Source organism: Paramormyrops kingsleyae, chromosome 1 (genome assembly GCF_048594095.1).
Source record: "Paramormyrops kingsleyae isolate MSU_618 chromosome 1, PKINGS_0.4, whole genome shotgun sequence".
NCBI lineage: Eukaryota > Metazoa > Chordata > Actinopteri > Osteoglossiformes > Mormyridae > Paramormyrops > Paramormyrops kingsleyae.
Genome location: NC_132797.1, coordinates 73,890,093 through 73,909,406, shown reverse-complemented (window position 1 = coordinate 73,909,406; position 19,314 = coordinate 73,890,093). Strand labels below are relative to the sequence as shown.

Below are 19,314 nucleotides of genomic sequence, written 5' to 3'. Positions count from 1 at the left end.
ATGTGAAATTCCTGATGACCAGTTACATTTTCAGTGTTCACCAGTTTAAAGGAAAGGGTCAGACATGTTTGTTAGTGTGACATAGCGAGTATCTCAATGTCTCCTGTTATGAAGTTATGTTCTTTTGCTCCATTTTTCTGGTCTGCATACTCATTCATACTGTTTATGTATTCATCATGGTGTCTTCTAATATCTCTTGTCCTGTTTGCTTCCTTCTCTAAGTCTGGGAGCTTTGTGTGAGTGTCCCTTCTGAAGATCAGGTAAGCTGAGGTTTCACCTGATGCTCTGTGGGTAGTTGTGCAATATGCCATAAGAATCTTTGGCAGTCTTTACAATTCTTCCCTTCAGATTTGGCAGCTCTTTCTTAGATGATGATTTAAATGTTCGATCCTGCCATTACTCCTTGGATTAATACAGAGATGCCTTTATGTGTTTGATTCTACAGGTCTTCTAAAAGAATTCAGAGATTAGCGACGGACTGTCTGTCGTTATCCATAACGCCCTCTAGGGGGTACCCAAATTGTGCAAAGAATTTCATCAGCTCTCTAATCACAGTTTGTGATGATACAGTATGTCTGATAAGACTACTGCATCTGGGTAAGAAACTAGCTGTTAGTATGTATTGGACCTACCAGATCTATGCTCAACTTCGTCCATGGCTTAGGAGGTAAATCAAATTGTGGGAGTGGATGATCTTCCAGAAATGATGGATTCAGAATGTAAGTAGTTCAATTCCTGATCATTCTCTCAATATCAATATCCATGTTTGGCCAATAGAATTTATTCCTCAAGAATTGTTTGGTTTGAAAAAAGACATATTTAGGTGTAATTTTTTGGGGCCGGGAACCAATTAATTGGTTTTCCTCCATTTTTTATGGGGAAAATTCGATCAGAACCCGAACTTTTTAGGATTTGATCCAGAGTTCTGAATGGATTAAGTTCGAGTTCTGAAGTATCACTGTACGTCCACAATGCCGCAAAGTAGCTCTTTCTAGCTCATCTGCAACATACATAGTTCTTCTTATGTCAAAAAATTATATGACTCCATCCAAATTGCATAGTCTATTTATAAAACCACAGCTCCTGGGTCTACTGGAGTTGGCAGTGATATTTGTGCATGTGCATATCCGACTGTTTGTGGTGGAGGAAACTGTTCAGTGATGCCATTTCAACAACCAGCAGCAGTGAAATCTTCTCCGTGTTCTGTGAGCTCCTGTGATCTTGCTCGCTACCCAGATCGAATGTTATACATAGGCATAAACTTCATCAGTTAACGTTAAATCCATTGTTCCATTTGCCTTGGAGTGTCAATTCCATCTTCATTGCCATAAATGTTGTGTTGTCCAATAACATACAACATACATCGAACAATGAACCACTGGGCAACTGAACTGAGGCAGGGACTTAAATACTAAGGGGTAACTAGACTAACACAGGACAGGTGAGACTAATTAACAAGGGTTGGGAAAACAGGCTACAGATGAAACTAGTAATTAATCAGAAACTAAACAGGGAAACTAGGAACTGACAACACTAAAGACTGACAACACTACAGACTGACAACACTACAGACTGACAACAGGAAAGACTGGGACAAACAGGTGCAGACCCTGACACTGACACACATGCGGCCCGGTCACTTTTTGGTTCCATTCTCTGTTTTCACCCTCTTGAGATACCTTTAAACTATATTACACCATGTATCCTCAATTGTTTTGTATTGTCAATTGTTTCACTATGCAGCTGATTAACTACAACAGAAGCAGAATCATATTTTATCATATAATTATAGAATGGTTGCCAGTGTATCAGTCAGCCATTAATGAATAACTTAAGCAGCAAAATGAGCACTCTCTTGCGTCACGTTTATTGCCCGATACGCAGGCACCAATTGCGTGTGTTAGTTACCGCTAGCGTAAGAGAGAATGGCATCTGCTTCTAACGTAACGCTAGGATCTCTGGTAAATCATTACAGCATTTACGTCTGAAATGGAAATGCTGGTATCTGTGGTTGGAATGCGTGACTGTCATGAGTCACACACGAGTTAACATGAGAGAGAGAGCATCCAGAGTACCTGACAACCTCACATGCCTCGCGTATCACCCACCTATGCATCCATTTTCCACAGCACTTACCAAGTAGAGGGTCTCGATTGACCCATAGCTCGTATATGGAATCACTGGCCAGAAGACAGAGGGACTCCCAGGGGAGACTCCAGTCAACTGCAGGGCACGCAGTGCAGACGCAGCCTGCGGGGCAGCTTAAACATAAAAATTCACCCATTATATTCAAGCAATGTTCTCTAGGATACAAAAATAACATTTTCTTGAGTCTAAACCTATATTTGATCCACTTTTAATATTTTAACCATTTTACACTGCAATAGTATAGTCTGACTGATTTTACTAATTGCAATAGTACTGTACACAGTTAGAGGTGTGTTGGTTTATAGATTCCCCCACTCCCTCTACCTCTGGCTTCCAGTGAGGCAGCTTGAGGTCAACACAGCCCTGCCCCCCCTTCCCCATCTCATATTCCTGGGTGGTAGGCTGCATAACTCACAAACTAAAATCAAAAGCCACCCCCCAACAAGGTTAATTGTCACACACGGTGACATGATATTATTGACGTGATCTGCAGATAAGGGATAGAAAACCGATTGTGCAAATTTTACCATTCTGTTTTTTTTGGTGCGGGGGCCCTGTGCCCCCCGGCAGAATGCCAGCCTGGGCGGCTGCCCATGTCTCCCTGACCTAAATACGTCAGTAAAGATGCAAATGTCTCATTTGCTGTCAGAATACAGCAACCACAGAAAAAAACGTAAGTAGCTGAAACTTGATTCCATTCATCCTTTACTCCAATCCATTTTATTCCTGCTATGTGGCCAATAGGAGCCGCTGGCACAGAAGCCTGTCCTAGTAGCTCCTTTATAGGGATTCATTATTGGTCATTGAAACTTCTTCTGTAACCTTGAACAAAGCTGGAAGATGGATTTATGCATATAGTTGTCTCTCTAAATTTTATTATGACTCCTGTTGAATATTGATTCACAGAAAGAAATATAATAAAAACAAGACAAAAAAAAGCAAAATACTCTGCACTTCAATGTCTTGAATGTCTGATAGCTTATAAATAACATAAGTGCATTAGAATGTTGAAAAAATGTAGGCTAATGAACAGAAATACGGAATAAAATGATACGCAACAGTGAATTGAATCCAGCCCTGTGAGCTGGGGAATAGGGGAAGGAATCTAGATGATGCAGTTTTTTCAGCTTGGTTCAGGTTTTTCCTCATTACTAGCAAAATATGGAATAAAATACAGATAAAAAGTAAAGAAGAATAAGATCGGGTGTAAGAGGGAGGGACGGAGTCAGATGACGGGCGCTGTCCTGAACATCACTACAGCGGCGCTGTCCTGAACATCACTACAGCGGCGCTCGCTTCCTCCACGGGAAGCCCTCTGCAGCGTAGCGCTGATCTCAAACAGCGGTCGGCAGAAATGCATTAAAAAGTATCTTGTTACAAATAAGAAATACTTGTTCAAGAAATGTAACGATAAAATAACAATAACAAAAACTACAAAATACTGGTGTGAGAAAATGTATTTAATTGAAATACAAATAAGTTATTATATAATATAAAATATTAAATGTACAAGTCTAATATGTGTGTGAACTGTTACAGCCCTGGTGATGTGTAATATTTATAAAATGTACCTGTAGCTTTCCCTAACATCAAATCGAATATTAATTTTGTGATTTCCGTGTGTTATAGGCACAGCGTTTGTTTGTTTGTTTGTTTTTTGTGAAATGAAAAATGACTTTTGTAACATTATTAAACTAATGAGAGCTGAACAGGCTGCACCAGCTGGTTGTGGTTGGGGTTTGAGGGGATATCGCGGTTCCGGAACGTCTCCGTTTCAGAATCATCTCACGCTTGATTCATACCCGGCGTTTCGCGCAGAATTAGTGGCGGTGGGTGACAGGGGTGCCGGGGTGTGTGTGCACGCGCAAGGACCCACACCAACGCTTTCTTAAATTAATTAAAATAATGCGTTAATTTCCTGCTTTATTTTACAATGGGGTACCGAACATGCGCAATCTCCAAGAAGTAACAGTTAGTAGATATATGCTCAAAAAAAAAAAAAAAAAAAGCACACAACCAGCGGTTGTGATGCATATAGTACACAACGTCAAATCCTTCTTGCCTTTACAGAGGCTCACTGGCTTTTGGTTTAGCTAATCGAAATAAATTTTGTCCTTAAGAACAAAAGTAGCTATCCTAATGATGTTCTCCATGAGGCAAATTAACAAGTCTGTAAGCTTTTTGAAGAAGTTCCTTATAATGACAGAAAATAAATACAATGAAATGTTTTAGTATTTTAAATACATAAAATCAATCTCTTAAAGTATCTTGTTAGAAATTACATTTGATTTTTTCTGTCCAGCAAAATACAAATCACAAAATTCACAAAAGTCAAAAAACGAAAAATAAAAATTCAAACCAATTTTTTGACGAAGTGACAATGACATGCGTAACTAAGAATGCTCATGAACATCAGCATTACGCAGTGTCAATGTACTTTCGACATAATGGTTAGTGAAATATTTTATGAATGTTTCTTGATGTAGCTTAGTGTAATTATCAGCTAAACTGCAACGTCATTACTGCGCGTGTTAAATGAGTACAGCCCCCCCACACATACATACCAACTTTAAAATTTACCGATCGGCTGCAGTCACCCAATTTGGGGCGGGGGTTGGGGGGACGCTCCCCAACGATTAATTTTAGCACTGTCGCTAAGTGAGAAATATTTAGGAAGCATAAGTTATATTATTATATTATTAATAAGATTAGAATAATTTGTCATAATGTAGCAGGTTTTAGCAGGTACCCTTCGCACAAAATTACCATTGCATTGCTTACATCATGTAGCATTGTTCTAGTCAGGAAAATCTAACGACGTTATGAATTTTACACATTATATGTACGCCTTAGTCGCTTTTCCCCTGTAATTATGGAATTTCTGTGTAGAATGGAAATATACAGAATTTAATTTCTAAAAAATATATTTCTAAAATGTTTGGCAAGAGCAGTACACAATGTAAAGTGGTGCTTTGGTATGGTACATAATAAAAACATTTTCATGATATGTTCACAGATTTGGAGAGTGCCTCACAATGCTGTTATATTCGTGTTGGAAGATATTTTGATGTTATAGTTAAATCTTTAGCGTCAGGTAGGGGCGTAGCTCACATTCTTCACTAAGTGCGCATATAGGCGTGTTTGTCGTAGTTGATAGGCGAGATAGCTTTAAAAACCTCTCAAGAAATTAGAATACCAGAGGTGAGAAGATACCATACTCCACAAATAATCCAATGTGACAGAATCAACAAGGTACTTCAAAGGATTTTATAATTCGATACGAAGAAACAGACAGAGGGATCGCTTTCAATTGTTTTAAAAGGAAAGACAAAGTGTTTTCTACAGATAGATTTATACATTATTTATATTATATTTATACATTAATTCAATTCTCTGAAAATGAGGACAACCATGACAAGGATTTTATTTTTCATAGGTAAGTTTGTAATTTTGTTAATCACAATATTGTTGATTATATCTATAATATTACTTATAATATATTGTATATTTTACTACACACACAGTATTATACTATATATATTTTTTTTTTTTGGTTACTTATGGTTAAGATTAAGGCTGGGTAGGGGTTAAGGTTTGTCATGGGGCTTGAAGAGATGGTCCATACAAAGTTATGAATATGAACATCTCTGTGTATGTGTGTGTGTGCATATAAAAAAAAATCAAAAGATTGATTTAGAATAGGAACTTTTCGATAATTCAAGTCTTTCACATTTTAAACAATGTTACTGCTGAAACAAATCTTATAAACTTTTATAAGATCACGCAAAGTTATTGTAAAATAGTTTATCTCAAAACAGTTTAGCTTGAAAATAAATAAGTAGTATATTCTGTAAAGGGGGGATTAAGTGGTCACGATAATCGATGGATGGATGTAAAGGGGAAAGTGTTTCGTTTAAATTTTATCTTTAAAATGTTTTCATTTGGTAAAAAACAAAATACTGCAATTAATTACATTTCAAAAATTCATTCCATGTCAAAACCAGCATTCATTTGCTGGCAGAATACTACAGCACAGTCAGCAACAGAAACTTATGCCCCGACATCTTCAACATCAGCTTCCACAGCAATAAGCAGTATCCGAACAAGCACAACTGCAGCAGCCTCAACAGAAACTTCAGCAAGTAGCACTTCTTCAACTAAAACAACCACAGAACCCCTCACATCCTCGACATCAGCTTCCAAGCAGACTAACAGTAGCCCAACAAGCTCAACTGCACCAGCCACGACAGCAACTTCTGCCAGTACCACATCTACAACTTCAAAAGCCACAGAAGCCCCAACATCTTCAACATCAGTTTCCACAGCAACAAGCAGTAGCCAATCCAGCACAACTGCAGCAACCTCAAAAGAAACTTCCGCAATTAGCACTTCGTCAACTCCAACAACCACAGTACCCCTCACATCTTTGACAACAGCTTCCACACAGACTAGCAGTAGCCCAACAAGCTCAACTGCACCAGCCACGACAGCAACTTCTGCCAGTACCACATCTACAACTTCAAAAGCCACAGAAGCCCCAACATCTTCAATATCAGTTTCCACAGCAACAAGCAGTAGCCAATCCAGCACAACTGCAGCAGCCTCAAAAGAAACTTCCGCAATTAGCACTTCGTCAACTCCAACAACCACATTACCCCTCACATCTTTGACAACAACTTCCATGCAGACTAGCAGTATCCCAACAAGCACAACTGCAGCAGCCTCAACAGAAACTTCCGCAAGTAGCACTTCTTCACCTCCAACAACCACAGAACTCCTCACATCTTTGACAACAGCTTCCACGCAGACTAGCAGCAGCCCAACAAGCACGACTGCAGCAGCCTCAACAGAAACTTCCACAAGTAGCACTTCTTCAACTCCAACAACTACAGTACCTATCACATCTTTGACAACAGCTTCCACACAGACTAGCAGTAGCCCAACAAGCACAACTGCAGCAGCCTCAACAGAAACTTCCGCAAGTAGCACTTCTTCAACTTCAACAACCACAGAACTCGTCACATCTTCGACATCAGTTTCCATGCAGACTAGCAGTAGCCCAACAAGCACGACTGCAGCAGCCTCAACAGAAACTTCCACAAGTAGCACTTCTTCAACTACAACAACCACAGAACCCCTCACATCCTCGACATCAGCTCCCAAGCAGACTAACAGTAGCCCAACAAGCTCAACTGCACCAGCCACGACAGCAACTTCTGCCAGTACCACATCTACAACTTCAAAAGCCACAGAAGCCCCAACATCTTCAACATCAGTTTCCACAGCAACAAGCAGTAGCCAATCCAGCACAACTGCAGCAGCCTCAAAAGAAACTTCCGCAATTAGCACTTCGTCAACTCCAACAACCACAGGACCCCTCACATCTTTGACAACAGCTTCCACACAGACTAGCAGTAGCCCAACAAGCTCAACTGCACCAGCCACGACAGCAACTTCTGCCAGTACCACATCTACAACTTCAAAAGCCACAGAAGCCCCAACATCTTCAATATCAGTTTCCACAGCAACAAGCAGTAGCCAATCCAGCACAACTGCAGCAGCCTCAAAAGAAACTTCCGCAATTAGCACTTCGTCAACTCCAACAACCACAGTACCCCTCACATCTTTGACAACAGCTTCCACACAGACTAGCAGTAGCCCAACAAGCTCAACTGCACCAGCCACGACAGCAACTTCTGCCAGTACCACATCTACAACTTCAAAAGCCACAGAAGCCCCAACATCTTCAATATCAGTTTCCACAGCAACAAGCAGTAGCCAATCCAGCACAACTGCAGCAGCCTCAAAAGAAACTTCCGCAATTAGCACTTCGTCAACTCCAACAACCACATTACCCCTCACATCTTTGACAACAACTTCCATGCAGACTAGCAGTATCCCAACAAGCACAACTGCAGCAGCCTCAACAGAAACTTCCGCAAGTAGCACTTCTTCACCTCCAACAACCACAGAACTCCTCACATCTTTGACAACAGCTTCCACGCAGACTAGCAGCAGCCCAACAAGCACGACTGCAGCAGCCTCAACAGAAACTTCCACAAGTAGCACTTCTTCAACTCCAACAACTACAGTACCTATCACATCTTTGACAACAGCTTCCACACAGACTAGCAGTAGCCCAACAAGCACAACTGCAGCAGCCTCAACAGAAACTTCCGCAAGTAGCACTTCTTCAACTTCAACAACCACAGAACTCGTCACATCTTCGACATCAGTTTCCATGCAGACTAGCAGTAGCCCAACAAGCACGACTGCAGCAGCCTCAACAGAAACTTCCACAAGTAGCACTTCTTCAACTGCAACAACTACAGTAACCCTCACATCTTTGACAACAGCATCCATGCAAACTAACAGTATCCCAACAAGCACAACTGCAGCAGCCTCAACAGAAACTTCAGCAAGTAGCACTTCTTCAACTACAACAACCACAGAACCCCTCACATCCTCGACATCAGCTTCCAAGCAGACTAACAGTAGCCCAACAAGCTCAACTGCACCAGCCATGACAGCAACTTCTGCCAGTACCACATCTACAACTTCAAAAGCCACAGAAGCCCCAACATCTTCAACATCAGTTTCCACAGCAACAAGCAGTAGCCAATCCAGCACAACTGCAGCAGCCTCAAAAGAAACTTCCGCAATTAGCACTTCGTCAACTCCAACAACCACAGGACCCCTCACATCTTTGACAACAGCTTCCACACAGACTAGCAGTAGCCCAACAAGCTCAACTGCACCAGCCACGACAGCAACATCTGCCAGTACCACATCTACAACTTCAAAAGCCACAGAAGCCCCAACATCTTCAATATCAGTTTCCACAGCAACAAGCAGTAGCCAATCCAGCACAACTGCAGCAGCCTCAAAAGAAACTTCCGCAATTAGCACTTCGTCAACTCCAACAACCACATTACCCCTCACATCTTTGACAACAACTTCCATGCAGACTAGCAGTATCCCAACAAGCACAACTGCAGCAGCCTCAACAGAAACTTCCGCAAGTAGCACTTCTTCACCTCCAACAACCACAGAACTCCTCACATCTTTGACAACAGCTTCCATGCAGACTAGCAGTAGCCCAACAAGCACGACTGCAGCAGCCTCAACAGAAACTTCCACAAATAGCACTTCTTCAACTCCAACAACTACAGTACCCATCACATCTTTGTCAACAGCTTCCACACAGACTAGCAGTAGCCCAACAAGCACAACTGCACCAGCCACGACAGCAACTTCTGCCAGTACCACATCTACAACTTCAACAGCCACAGAAGCCCCAACATCTTCAACATCAGTTTCCACAGCAACAAGCAGTAGCCCGTCCAGCATAACTGCAGCAACCTCAAGAGAAACCTCCGCAAGTAGCACTTTTTCAACTGCAACAAGCACAAAACTCCTCACATCTTTGACAACAGCTTCCACGCAGACTAGCAGTAGCCCAACAAGCACAACTGCACCAGCCACGACATCAATTTCTGCCAGTACCACATCTACAAGGTCAACAGCCACAGAACCCCTCACATCTTCAACATCAGTTTCCATGCAAATGAGCAGTATCCCAACAAGCACAACTGCAGCAGTCTCTACAGAAACGTCCGCAAGGAGCACTTCTTCAACTCCATCAACCACAGAACCCCTCACATCCTCAACATCAGCTTCCAAGCAGACTAGCAGTAGCCCAACAAGCTCAACTGCACCAGCCACGACAGCAACTTCTGCCAGTACCACATCTACAACTTCAAAAGCCACAGAAGCCCCAACATCTTCAACATCAGTTTCCACAGCAACAAGCAGTAGCCCGTCCAGCATAACTGCAGCAACCTCAACAGAATCCTCCAGAAGTAGCACTTCTTCAACTCGAACAAGCACATTACCCCTCACATCTTCAACATCAGCTTCCATGCAAACGAGCAGTATCCCAACAAGCACAACTGTGGCAGTCTCGACCGAAACATCCGCAAGGAGCACTTCTTCAACTCCAACAACAACAGAACACCTCACATCTTTGACAACAACTTCCATGCAGACTAGCAGTATCCCAACAAGCACAACTGCAGCAGTCTCTACAGAAACGTCAGCAAGGAGCACTTCTTCAACTCCATCAACCGCAGAACCCCTCACATCCTCAACATCAGCTTCCACACAGACTAGCAGTAGCCCAACAAGCTCAACTGCACCAGCCATGACAGCAACTTCTTCCAGTACCACATCTACAACTTCAAAAGCCACAGAAGCCCCAACATCTTCAACATCAGTTTCCACAGCAACAAGCAGTAGCCCGTCCAGCATAACTGCAGCAACCTCAAAAGAAACTTCCGCAATTAGCACTTCGTCAACTCCAACAACCACATTACCCCTCACATCTTTGACAACTTCCATGCAGACTAGCAGTATCCCAACAAGCACAACTGCAGCAGCCTCAACCGAAACTTCCGCAAGTAGCACTTCTTCACCTCCAACAACCACAGAACTCCTCACATCTTTGACAACAGCTTCCACACAGACTAGCAGTAGCCCAACAAGCACGACTGCAGCAGCCTCAACAGAAACTTCCACAAGTAGCACTTCTTCAACTCCAACAACTACAGTACCCATCACATCTTTGTCAACAGCTTCCACACAGACTAGCAGTAGCCCAACAAGCACAACTGCACCAGCCACGACAGCAACTTCTGCCAGTACCACATCTACAACTTCAACAGCCACAGAAGCCCAAACATCTTCAACATCAGTTTCCACAGCAACAAGCAGTAGCCCGTCCAGCATAACTGCAGCAACCTCAAGAGAAACCTCCGCAAGTAGCACTTTTTCAACTGCAACAAGCACAAAACTCCTCACATCTTTGACAACAGCTTCCACGCAGACTAGCAGTAGCCCAACAAGCACAACTGCACCAGCCACGACAGCTACTTCTGCCAGTACCACATCTACAACGTCAACAGCCACAGAACCCCTCACATCTTCAACATCAGTTTCCATGCAAATGAGCAGTATCCCAACAAGCACAACTGCAGCAGTCTCTACAGAAACGTCCGCAAGGAGCACTTCTTCAACTCCATCAACCACAGAACCCCTCACATCCTCAACATCAGCTTCCAAGCAGACTAGCAGTAGCCTAACAAGCACAACTGCACCTGCCACGACAGCAACTTCAAAAGCCACAGAAGCCCCAACATCTTCAATATCAGTTTCCACAGCAACAAGCAGTAGCCCGTCCAGCATAACTGCAGCAACCTCAACAGAAACCTCCGCACGTAGCACTTCTTCAACTCCAACAACCACAGTACCCCTCACATCTCTGACAACAGCTTCCATGCAGACTAGCAGTATCCAAACAAGCACAACTGCACCAGCCTCAACAGAAACTTCCGCAAGTAGCACTTCTTCAACTACAACATCCACAGAACTCCTCACATCTTTCACAACAGCTTCCACAGCAACAAACAGTAGCCCATCCAGCACAACTGCAGCAACCTCAAAAGAAACCTCCGCACGTAGCAATTCTTCAACTCCAACAACCACAGTACCCCTCACATCTCTGACAACAGCTTCCATGCAGACTAGCAGTATCCAAACAAGCACAACTGCACCAGCCTCATCAGAAACTTCCGCAAGTAGCATTTCTTCAACTACAACAACCACAGAACCCCTCACATCTTCAACATCAGCTTCCATGCAAACGAGCAGTATCCCAACAAGCACAACTGTGGCAGTCTCTACCGAAACATCCGCAAGGAGCACTTCTTCAACTCCAACAACCACAGAACACCTCACATCTTTGACAACAGCTTCCACGCAGACTAGCAGTATCCCAAAAAGCACAACTGCAGCAGTCTCTACAGAAACGTCCGCAAGGAGCACTTCTTCAACTCCATCAATGGCAGAACTCCTCACATCCTCAACATCAGCTTCCAAGCAGACTAGCAGTAGCCCAACAAGTTCAACTGCACCAGCCACGACAGCAACTTCTTCCAGTACCACATCTACATCTTCAAAAGCCACAGAAGCCCCAAAATCTTCAACATCAGTTTCCACAGCAACAAGCAGTAGCCCGTCCAGCATAACTGCAACAACCTCAACAGAATCATCCAGAAGTAGCACTTCTTCAACTCCAACAAACACATTACCCCTCACATCTTCAACAACAGCTTCCACACAGACTAGCAGTATCCCAACAAGCACAACTGCAGCAGTCTCTACAGAAACGTTCGCAAGGAGCACTTCTTCAACTCCATCAACCGCAGAACCCCTCACATCCTCAACATCAGCTTCCAAGCAGACTAGCAGTAACCCAACAAGCACAACTACAGCAGCCTCAACAGAAACTTCCGCAAGTAGCACTTCTTCAACCACAACAACCACGGAACCCCTCACATCTTTGACAATAGCTTCCATGCAGATTAGCAGTAGCCTATCAAGCTCAACTGCACCAGCCTCAACAGAAACTTCCGCAAGTAGCATTTCTTCAACTACAACAACCACAGAACCCCTCACATCCTCAACATCAGCTTCCAAGAAGACTAGCAGTATCCTAACAAGCTCAACTGCACCAGCCGTAACAGCAACTTCTGCCAGTACCACATCTACAACTTCAAAAGCCACAGAAGCCCGAACATCTTCAACATCAGCTTCCACAGCAACAAGCAGTAGCCCGTCCAGCATAACTGCAGCAACCTCAACAGAATCCTCCAGAAGTAGCACTTCTTCAACTCCAACAAGCACATTACCCCTCACATCTTTGACAACAGCTTCCACACAGACTAGCAGTAGCCTAACAAGCACAACTGCACCAGCCACGACAGCAACTTCAACAGCCACAGAACCCCTCACATCTTCAACATCAGCTTCCATGCAAACGAGCAGTATCCCAACAAGCACAACTGTGGCAGTCTCTACCGAAACATCCGCAAGGAGCACTTCTTCAACTCCAACAACCACAGAACACCTCACATCTTTGACAACAGCTTCCACGCAGACTAGCAGTATCCCAACAAGCACAACTGCAGCAGTCTCTACAGAAACGTCCGCAAGGAGCACTTCTTCAACTCCATCAATGGCAGAACTCCTCACATCCTCAACATCAGCTTCCAAGCAGACTAGCAGTAGCCCAACAAGTTCAACTGCACCAGCCACGACAGCAACTTCTTCCAGTACAACATCTACAACTTCAAAAGCCACAGAAGCCCCAACATCTTCAACATCAGTTTCCACAGCAACAAGCAGTAGCCCGTCCAGCATAACTGCAGCAACCTCAACAGAATCCTCCAGAAGTAGCACTTCTTCAACTGCAACAAACACATTACCCCTCACATCTTCAACAACAGCTTCCACACAGACTAGCAGTATCCCAACAAGTACAACTGCAGCAGTCTCTACAGAAACGTCCGCAAGGAGCACTTCTTCAACTCCATCGACCGCAGAACCCCTCACATCCTCAACATCAGCTTCCAAGCAGACTAGCAGTAACCCAACAAGCACAACTACAGCAGCCTCAACAGAAACTTCCGCAAGTAGCACTTCTTCAACCACAACAACCACGAAACCCCTCACATCTTTGACAATAGCTTCCATCCAGATTAGCAGTAGCCTATCAAGCTCAACTGCACCAGCCTCAACAGAAACTTCCGCAAGTAGCATTTCTTCAACTACAACAACCACAGAACCCCTCACATCCTCAACATCAGCTTCCAAGAAGACTAGCAGTATCCTAACAAGCTCAACTGCACCAGCCACGACAGCAACTTCTTCCAGTACCACATCTACAACTTCAAAAGCCACAGAAGCCCCAACATCTTCAACATCAGTTTCCACAGCAACAAGCAGTAGCCCGTCCAGCATAACTGCAGCAACCTCAACAGAATCCTCCAGAAGTAGCACTTCTTCAACTCCAACAAACACATTACCCCTCACATCTTCAGCAACAGCTTCCACACAGACTAGCAGTATCCCAACAAGCACAACTGCAGCAGTCTCTACAGAAACGTCCGCAAGGAGCACTTCTTCAACTCCATCAACCGCAGAACCCCTCACATCCTCAACATCAGCTTCCAAGCAGACTAGCAGTAACCCAACAAGCACAACTACAGCAGCCTCAACAGAAACTTCCGCAAGTAGCACTTCTTCAACTCCATCAAGAACAGAAGCCCTCCCATCTTCAATACCAGCTTCCACAGCGACAAGCAGTAGACTAACGAGCACAAGTGTAGCAGCCACAACGGAAACTTCTGCTAGTGCTAGTTCTCCAACTCTAATAAAAACAGAAGCCCTCACATCTTCAACATCACCTTCCACAGCATCAAGCAGTAGACCAGCGAGCACAAGTGCAACAGCCACAGCAGACACTTCTGCAAGTGCCATTTCAACTCCAAAAACAACAGAAGCATTCACATCTTCAACATCAGCTTCTACAGTGACAAGCAGCAGATTGACGAGCACAAGTGCAGCACCCACAATAGAAACCTCTTCAAGTACCGCTTCTTCAACTTCAAAAACCATAGAAGACCTGACATCCTCACCATCAGCTTCCACATTGAGAAGCAGTAGCCCAACCAGTAGCACTGTAGCAGCCTCAAGAACATCTGCAAGTAGCACTTCTGTATTCCCAAAAAATACAGACACTGCAAAAGTTGCAACCTCATCTTCAAGCACTTTGTCATCCCCGGTGAAAAATACCATGTAAGATTTTTTTCATATTTGCTTTAGTGCTTTTTCCTCAATTTTTTTGGAATCCAGTAATTTTATTTTAACAAATTACATTGGTAATATTTATTTTTTGCTTTTTCATAATTTATTTTATGATGTATCACAAATTATATATATTGTTCATTCATTTGTTTGTTTGTTCATTCATGTTTTCAGTATTGGATCAGTAGTAATCAGAATCCAGTTCTTCTTCTATTTAATGAATGTTGCCAGTGAAAGCACGATACTTGCTATCATGAACCAGTTCCAACATTCACAAGTCAAAGGTCTGACTCAACCTCAGATGTCGCGGAATATAACTTATCAAAGTAAGTTTCTCTTAGGTCTCTAGCGCTTCACGAACAGACTTTGCTTATTATTATTTGTGAAATTCTTGGGAATGTTTACTTCACTCTATTAACATCCTTTCCTCTCCTTATTTTACCTTTATATGTGAATATGTTTTTTCTAAATATATGGAACATTTAAAGCTTGTTGACACAATAGCAGGACATAGTCAAGGCTGTAAATCAAGATTTATTATACTTTTTTTTAACTTTGTTTCAGAATTGTCTAATGGAGGCTTTGCCATCCAGTTTACTTATGTGATCAACAATGTGAACATGTCAGAAAATGTTCTGGACAGAAATGCGACTTATGGATTGGTCCAGGACTCCATCAACAGTCTGGTGAGAACATTAATAATTTCATATGTAACTTTGAGTTTGAAATGTCATGTGGTTATTCCTATATAATACTTATTGTGCTGTCATGTACGGCTTTTTGATTGAATCTTTTTGTGTTTTATTCTTCATGAATCTTCAAACCACAGTTGAACTCAATATTGCAAAAACCAGATGCTAATCCTTTTAAATTTCCACTTGCAAACTACACGTAAGTGTTATTTTCAACAAAAAAAAAAAAACATTGTGCCAATATATTACATGCACTATATTGCCAAAAGTATTGGGGCACCTGCTTTTACACACACATGAACTTTAATGGCATCCCATTCTTAATACATAGCACTAAACAGGTATAATGGCTTCAACTTTTCTGGGAAAGCTGTCCACAAGGTTTAGGAGTGTGTTTATGGGAATTTTTGACCATTCTTCCAGAAGAGCATTTGTGAGATCAGGCACTGATGTTGACGAGAAGGCCTGGCTCCCGGTCTCCCCTTTAATTAATCCCAAAGGTGTTCTGTCAGGTTGAGGTCAGGGCTCTGTCCAAAATGGCTTAGAATGCTGCAGCATTAAGAGTTCCTTTCACTGGATCTAATGAGCCAAGCCTAATCCCTAAACAACAACCCCACACCATAATCCCCCCTCCACCAAACTTTACACTTGGCACAATACAGTCAGGCAAGTACCGATCTCCTGGCAACCGGCAAACCCAGACTCGTCCATCGGATGGCCAGACTGAGAAGCATGATTCGTCTCTCTGGTGAACACATCTCCACTGCTCTAGAGTCCAGTGGTGGCATGCTTTACATGCTTTACAGCACTGCATCTGAAGCTTTGCATTGCACTTGGTGATGTAAGGCTTGGATGGAGCTGCTCGGCCATGGAAACCCATTCCATGAAGTTCTCTACGCACTGTTCTTGAGCTAATCTGAGGGCCACATGAAGTTTGGAGGACTGTAGCTATTGACCCTGCAGGCAGTTGGTGACTTCTGCACACTGTGCGCCTCAGCATGCGTTGTCCCCAGTCTGTGATCTTACGTGACCTACCACTTTTTGGCTGAGTTGCCATTGTTCCCAATTGCTTCCACTTTGTTATAATATCACTAACAGTTGACTGTGGAATATTTAGTAGTGAGGAAATTTCACGAATGGACTTATTGCACAGGTGGCATCACGGTACCACGCTTGAATTCACTGAGCTCCTGAGAGCGACCCATTCTTTCACAAATGTTTGTAGAAGCAGTCTGCATGCCTAGGTGATTGACTTTATACACCTGTGGCTATGGAAGTGATTGGAACACCTAAATTCAATGATTTGGAGGGGTGCCCCAATACTTTTGGCAATATAGTATATACGTTCATTCACTCCAAATTTGAAAATGAAATTTATTTTTGCATTACAAGTGTACATTTACATTCATTTGTTTTTTCTGTTCTTTTAGGAGTCAGAGTAACCAAATAGTGGCTAATATAGACTACGTCTTTAAAGATGGAGATATTAAGAATCCAAGTGGCTTCCTCCTTGCAATCTTGGAATCCACTGGTATGTTTCACGTGACAACATTGCCACTTAGACTCTATCAATCGATAACTGTCCCCAGCACTAAGAAGGGCTTGAACTACACATTTGCTATGCATGTTGGATGAGGTCCAAATCAAAACTAACATAAATTTGACACTACACTCCGAAAGCCATGAGAATTTGTGGATCGTAAAAGTCATTCCATAAATAATGCCTCAATATTGCACCTCCAGGCTCGTTGAGTACCACCGCAACTGTACCGCTCACCACTGGGGCAAACATCACCCACGTGGGAGGTGGCTTTCCTGGCTGGGCTTTGGCCATTATCATCCCATGTGGAGTCATCCTCCTGCTCATCCCTTTCTGGATTATTCTTTGTGTAAGTATGAGAACATTTTTGTGGTTACTGTCTTTGTGAGCTCCTTACCTGTGTGTGATGGCTGTCATTCCTGACTGACATCCCTCTCCTCCAATCGCTCGCAGTGTCTGCTGTGTGGCTGCTGTGCAGCTAAGAAGAAGCAGAACTACAACATTAACTACAGGCTACACAACGCATAACGAGGTAAGAGTTGTTTCATAATATGAATGTTATGTCTGCATGTGTGAGTGCGCACTGCGGTGAGTGGGCACCCTGTCCTGGGTTGCTCCCTGCCTTATGCCTATAGGACAAGTGGGCGCAACAAATGGATGGATAGCTGGATTGTGTCTTTTCCTTGGGCTCCCTGAATTTCCCCCACATGCACTGTTTGATGAAATGGTTTCTGGACATATCCCATGGTGTGTCTGTCCTGTGATGTGACAAGTGACTGTGTACTGGAAACACATTTAACTGATTGCATGGATTAACAATTAATTTTAACTTGGTGAAGATTCTTGTATTTAGTTCTTTAGGCTTTACCCCATTTTTGGTATTAATCTTTCAGGCAGTAACAGGAAATGCAACTCTAAGCCCACACTGGTAACCAGTCACGGAACTGGGCCAGTGCTGCCCCTGCATCTTCATCCTGCAGTCAGAGTGGATGTCCATCTAAACCCCTCCATCCTCTTTCCTTCATGGTTCAGTATTATCATGGAAAATCACTTTAAATATTAGCATTCAATGGAATTACACAACTTTTGTCCTGGAAAGATTTTTTACAAAGCAATAATGTGTTTTCTTTATGATGAAATCATCAGTTGTCTGAAACAGGTTATTTTTGTTAAATGTAAACTGAAAAATTGTAACTGCATTGCAATTATCAATATTATTGTAAAAATTATTACTGTATTGAAGAATTGTAATTGTAACAATAACAATTCTTGTTGTTTTGTTGTTATTATTGTCATTTTAGGTAGAATTATTTTTGCAAGATATTTATTATTTTTAACGATTTTTTGTTTTTAACACAAAGTTAAATCATTAAAAACAAATCATTAAAAACACAATCATTGACAGTTTATTGCGTTCTTAGTAATAACGTAGGAAAACATGCTAAACTGAGTTATCTGTGTAATAAAGACAGAACAGTGAATTGAGATGATGATTTTTTTTTGTTTCATTTAAATTTTCAGTGGAGTCAGTGGAGGGTCAGATCAGGGCTCCAGTGAGATTGAGTGAGGAGAATCAGAGTCTGGGTTTGTGAGGGTACTGGATCAAAACTAAGATACAGGTCCTTAATGACCTCTTGTGGTCATTGTACTGTGGTACTGTGTCTCGTTGGAGAATCTTTGGGTACAACTGGTTTGCCATTGTGTCACACGAGCGGTTTTTCTAAGGAGTCCTGAATGCGGTACATTACCAGCATTGTGAGGGAGGGTCCGTTATGGCACTGCGTCCATGTGGCGAGATTCCCTGAGGGTGATCCTGCGAGCAGGATCCTCACTGCTGTAGTCCACAATGCCAGCACCCATTTTTTGCATAAGTTTCTATGATTTACTATAGGTAGACATAAAACATTCATGTTTGTTCTTTTTTCTCTCATTGTGGGAAAATTACTCAAAATATGTAGCATCTCACTGCTTCTTTTTTTTAAATTTTTTTTAATTTTTTAAATCTAAAACACTCAATTGATTTTTAGCCAAGGACTAGAAATTCTTGAGGAACAGTATCCAGAAATAGGCAGTAATGAGGCACATTTACTTGAGTCCTGACAGTAAGCAGCAGACCAGTGTCCTTCAGGTGAGCTCAGGCTCATGGTCCAGCCTGAGTCTCGCTCTCATAGGGGCACCAGCTTTGATGTCTCAGGCTGAGGGACACGTCCTCACACTGTAGTCACAGCT

The 19,314-nt window shown here is 42.7% G+C and overlaps 1 protein-coding gene across 2 annotated transcripts; it reads left to right on the top strand.

Annotated features, from left to right (window-relative positions):
- Positions 1–5,357: 5,357 nt before the first annotated feature.
- LOC111859741 (uncharacterized) lies at positions 5,358–18,570 on the top strand. Of its 2 annotated transcripts, XM_072698819.1 has the most exons (9): positions 5,358–5,584; positions 6,153–14,844; positions 15,028–15,179; positions 15,418–15,539; positions 15,683–15,744; positions 16,976–17,076; positions 17,289–17,434; positions 17,539–17,617; positions 17,979–18,570. In XM_072698819.1, exons 1-8 carry the CDS (start codon positions 5,548–5,550, stop codon positions 17,611–17,613), a joined length of 9,387 nt encoding a protein of 3,128 aa, XP_072554920.1. In that variant the 5' UTR covers positions 5,358–5,547; the 3' UTR covers positions 17,614–17,617; positions 17,979–18,570. The 2 variants fall into 2 exon arrangements, with proteins under 2 accessions (XP_072554920.1, XP_072554916.1); XM_072698815.1 differs by lacking the exon at positions 5,358–5,584 and having other exon boundaries at positions 6,054–14,844.
- The last annotated feature ends 744 nt before the right edge of the window (positions 18,571–19,314 follow it).

What these genes read in the sequence shown, in the direction of transcription:
- LOC111859741 (XM_072698815.1), top strand. Translation starts at nt 6,080, where the DNA reads ATGTTTTCATTTGGTAAAAAACAAAATACTGCAATTAATTACATTTCA. An exon ending in TGCAATCTTGGAATCCACTG is followed by an intron (nt 17,077 to 17,288) that starts GTATGTTTCACG and finishes TTGCACCTCCAG; the next exon opens with GCTCGTTGAGTACCACCGCA. An exon ending in CTTTCTGGATTATTCTTTGT is followed by an intron (nt 17,435 to 17,538) that starts GTAAGTATGAGA and finishes AATCGCTCGCAG; the next exon opens with TGTCTGCTGTGTGGCTGCTG.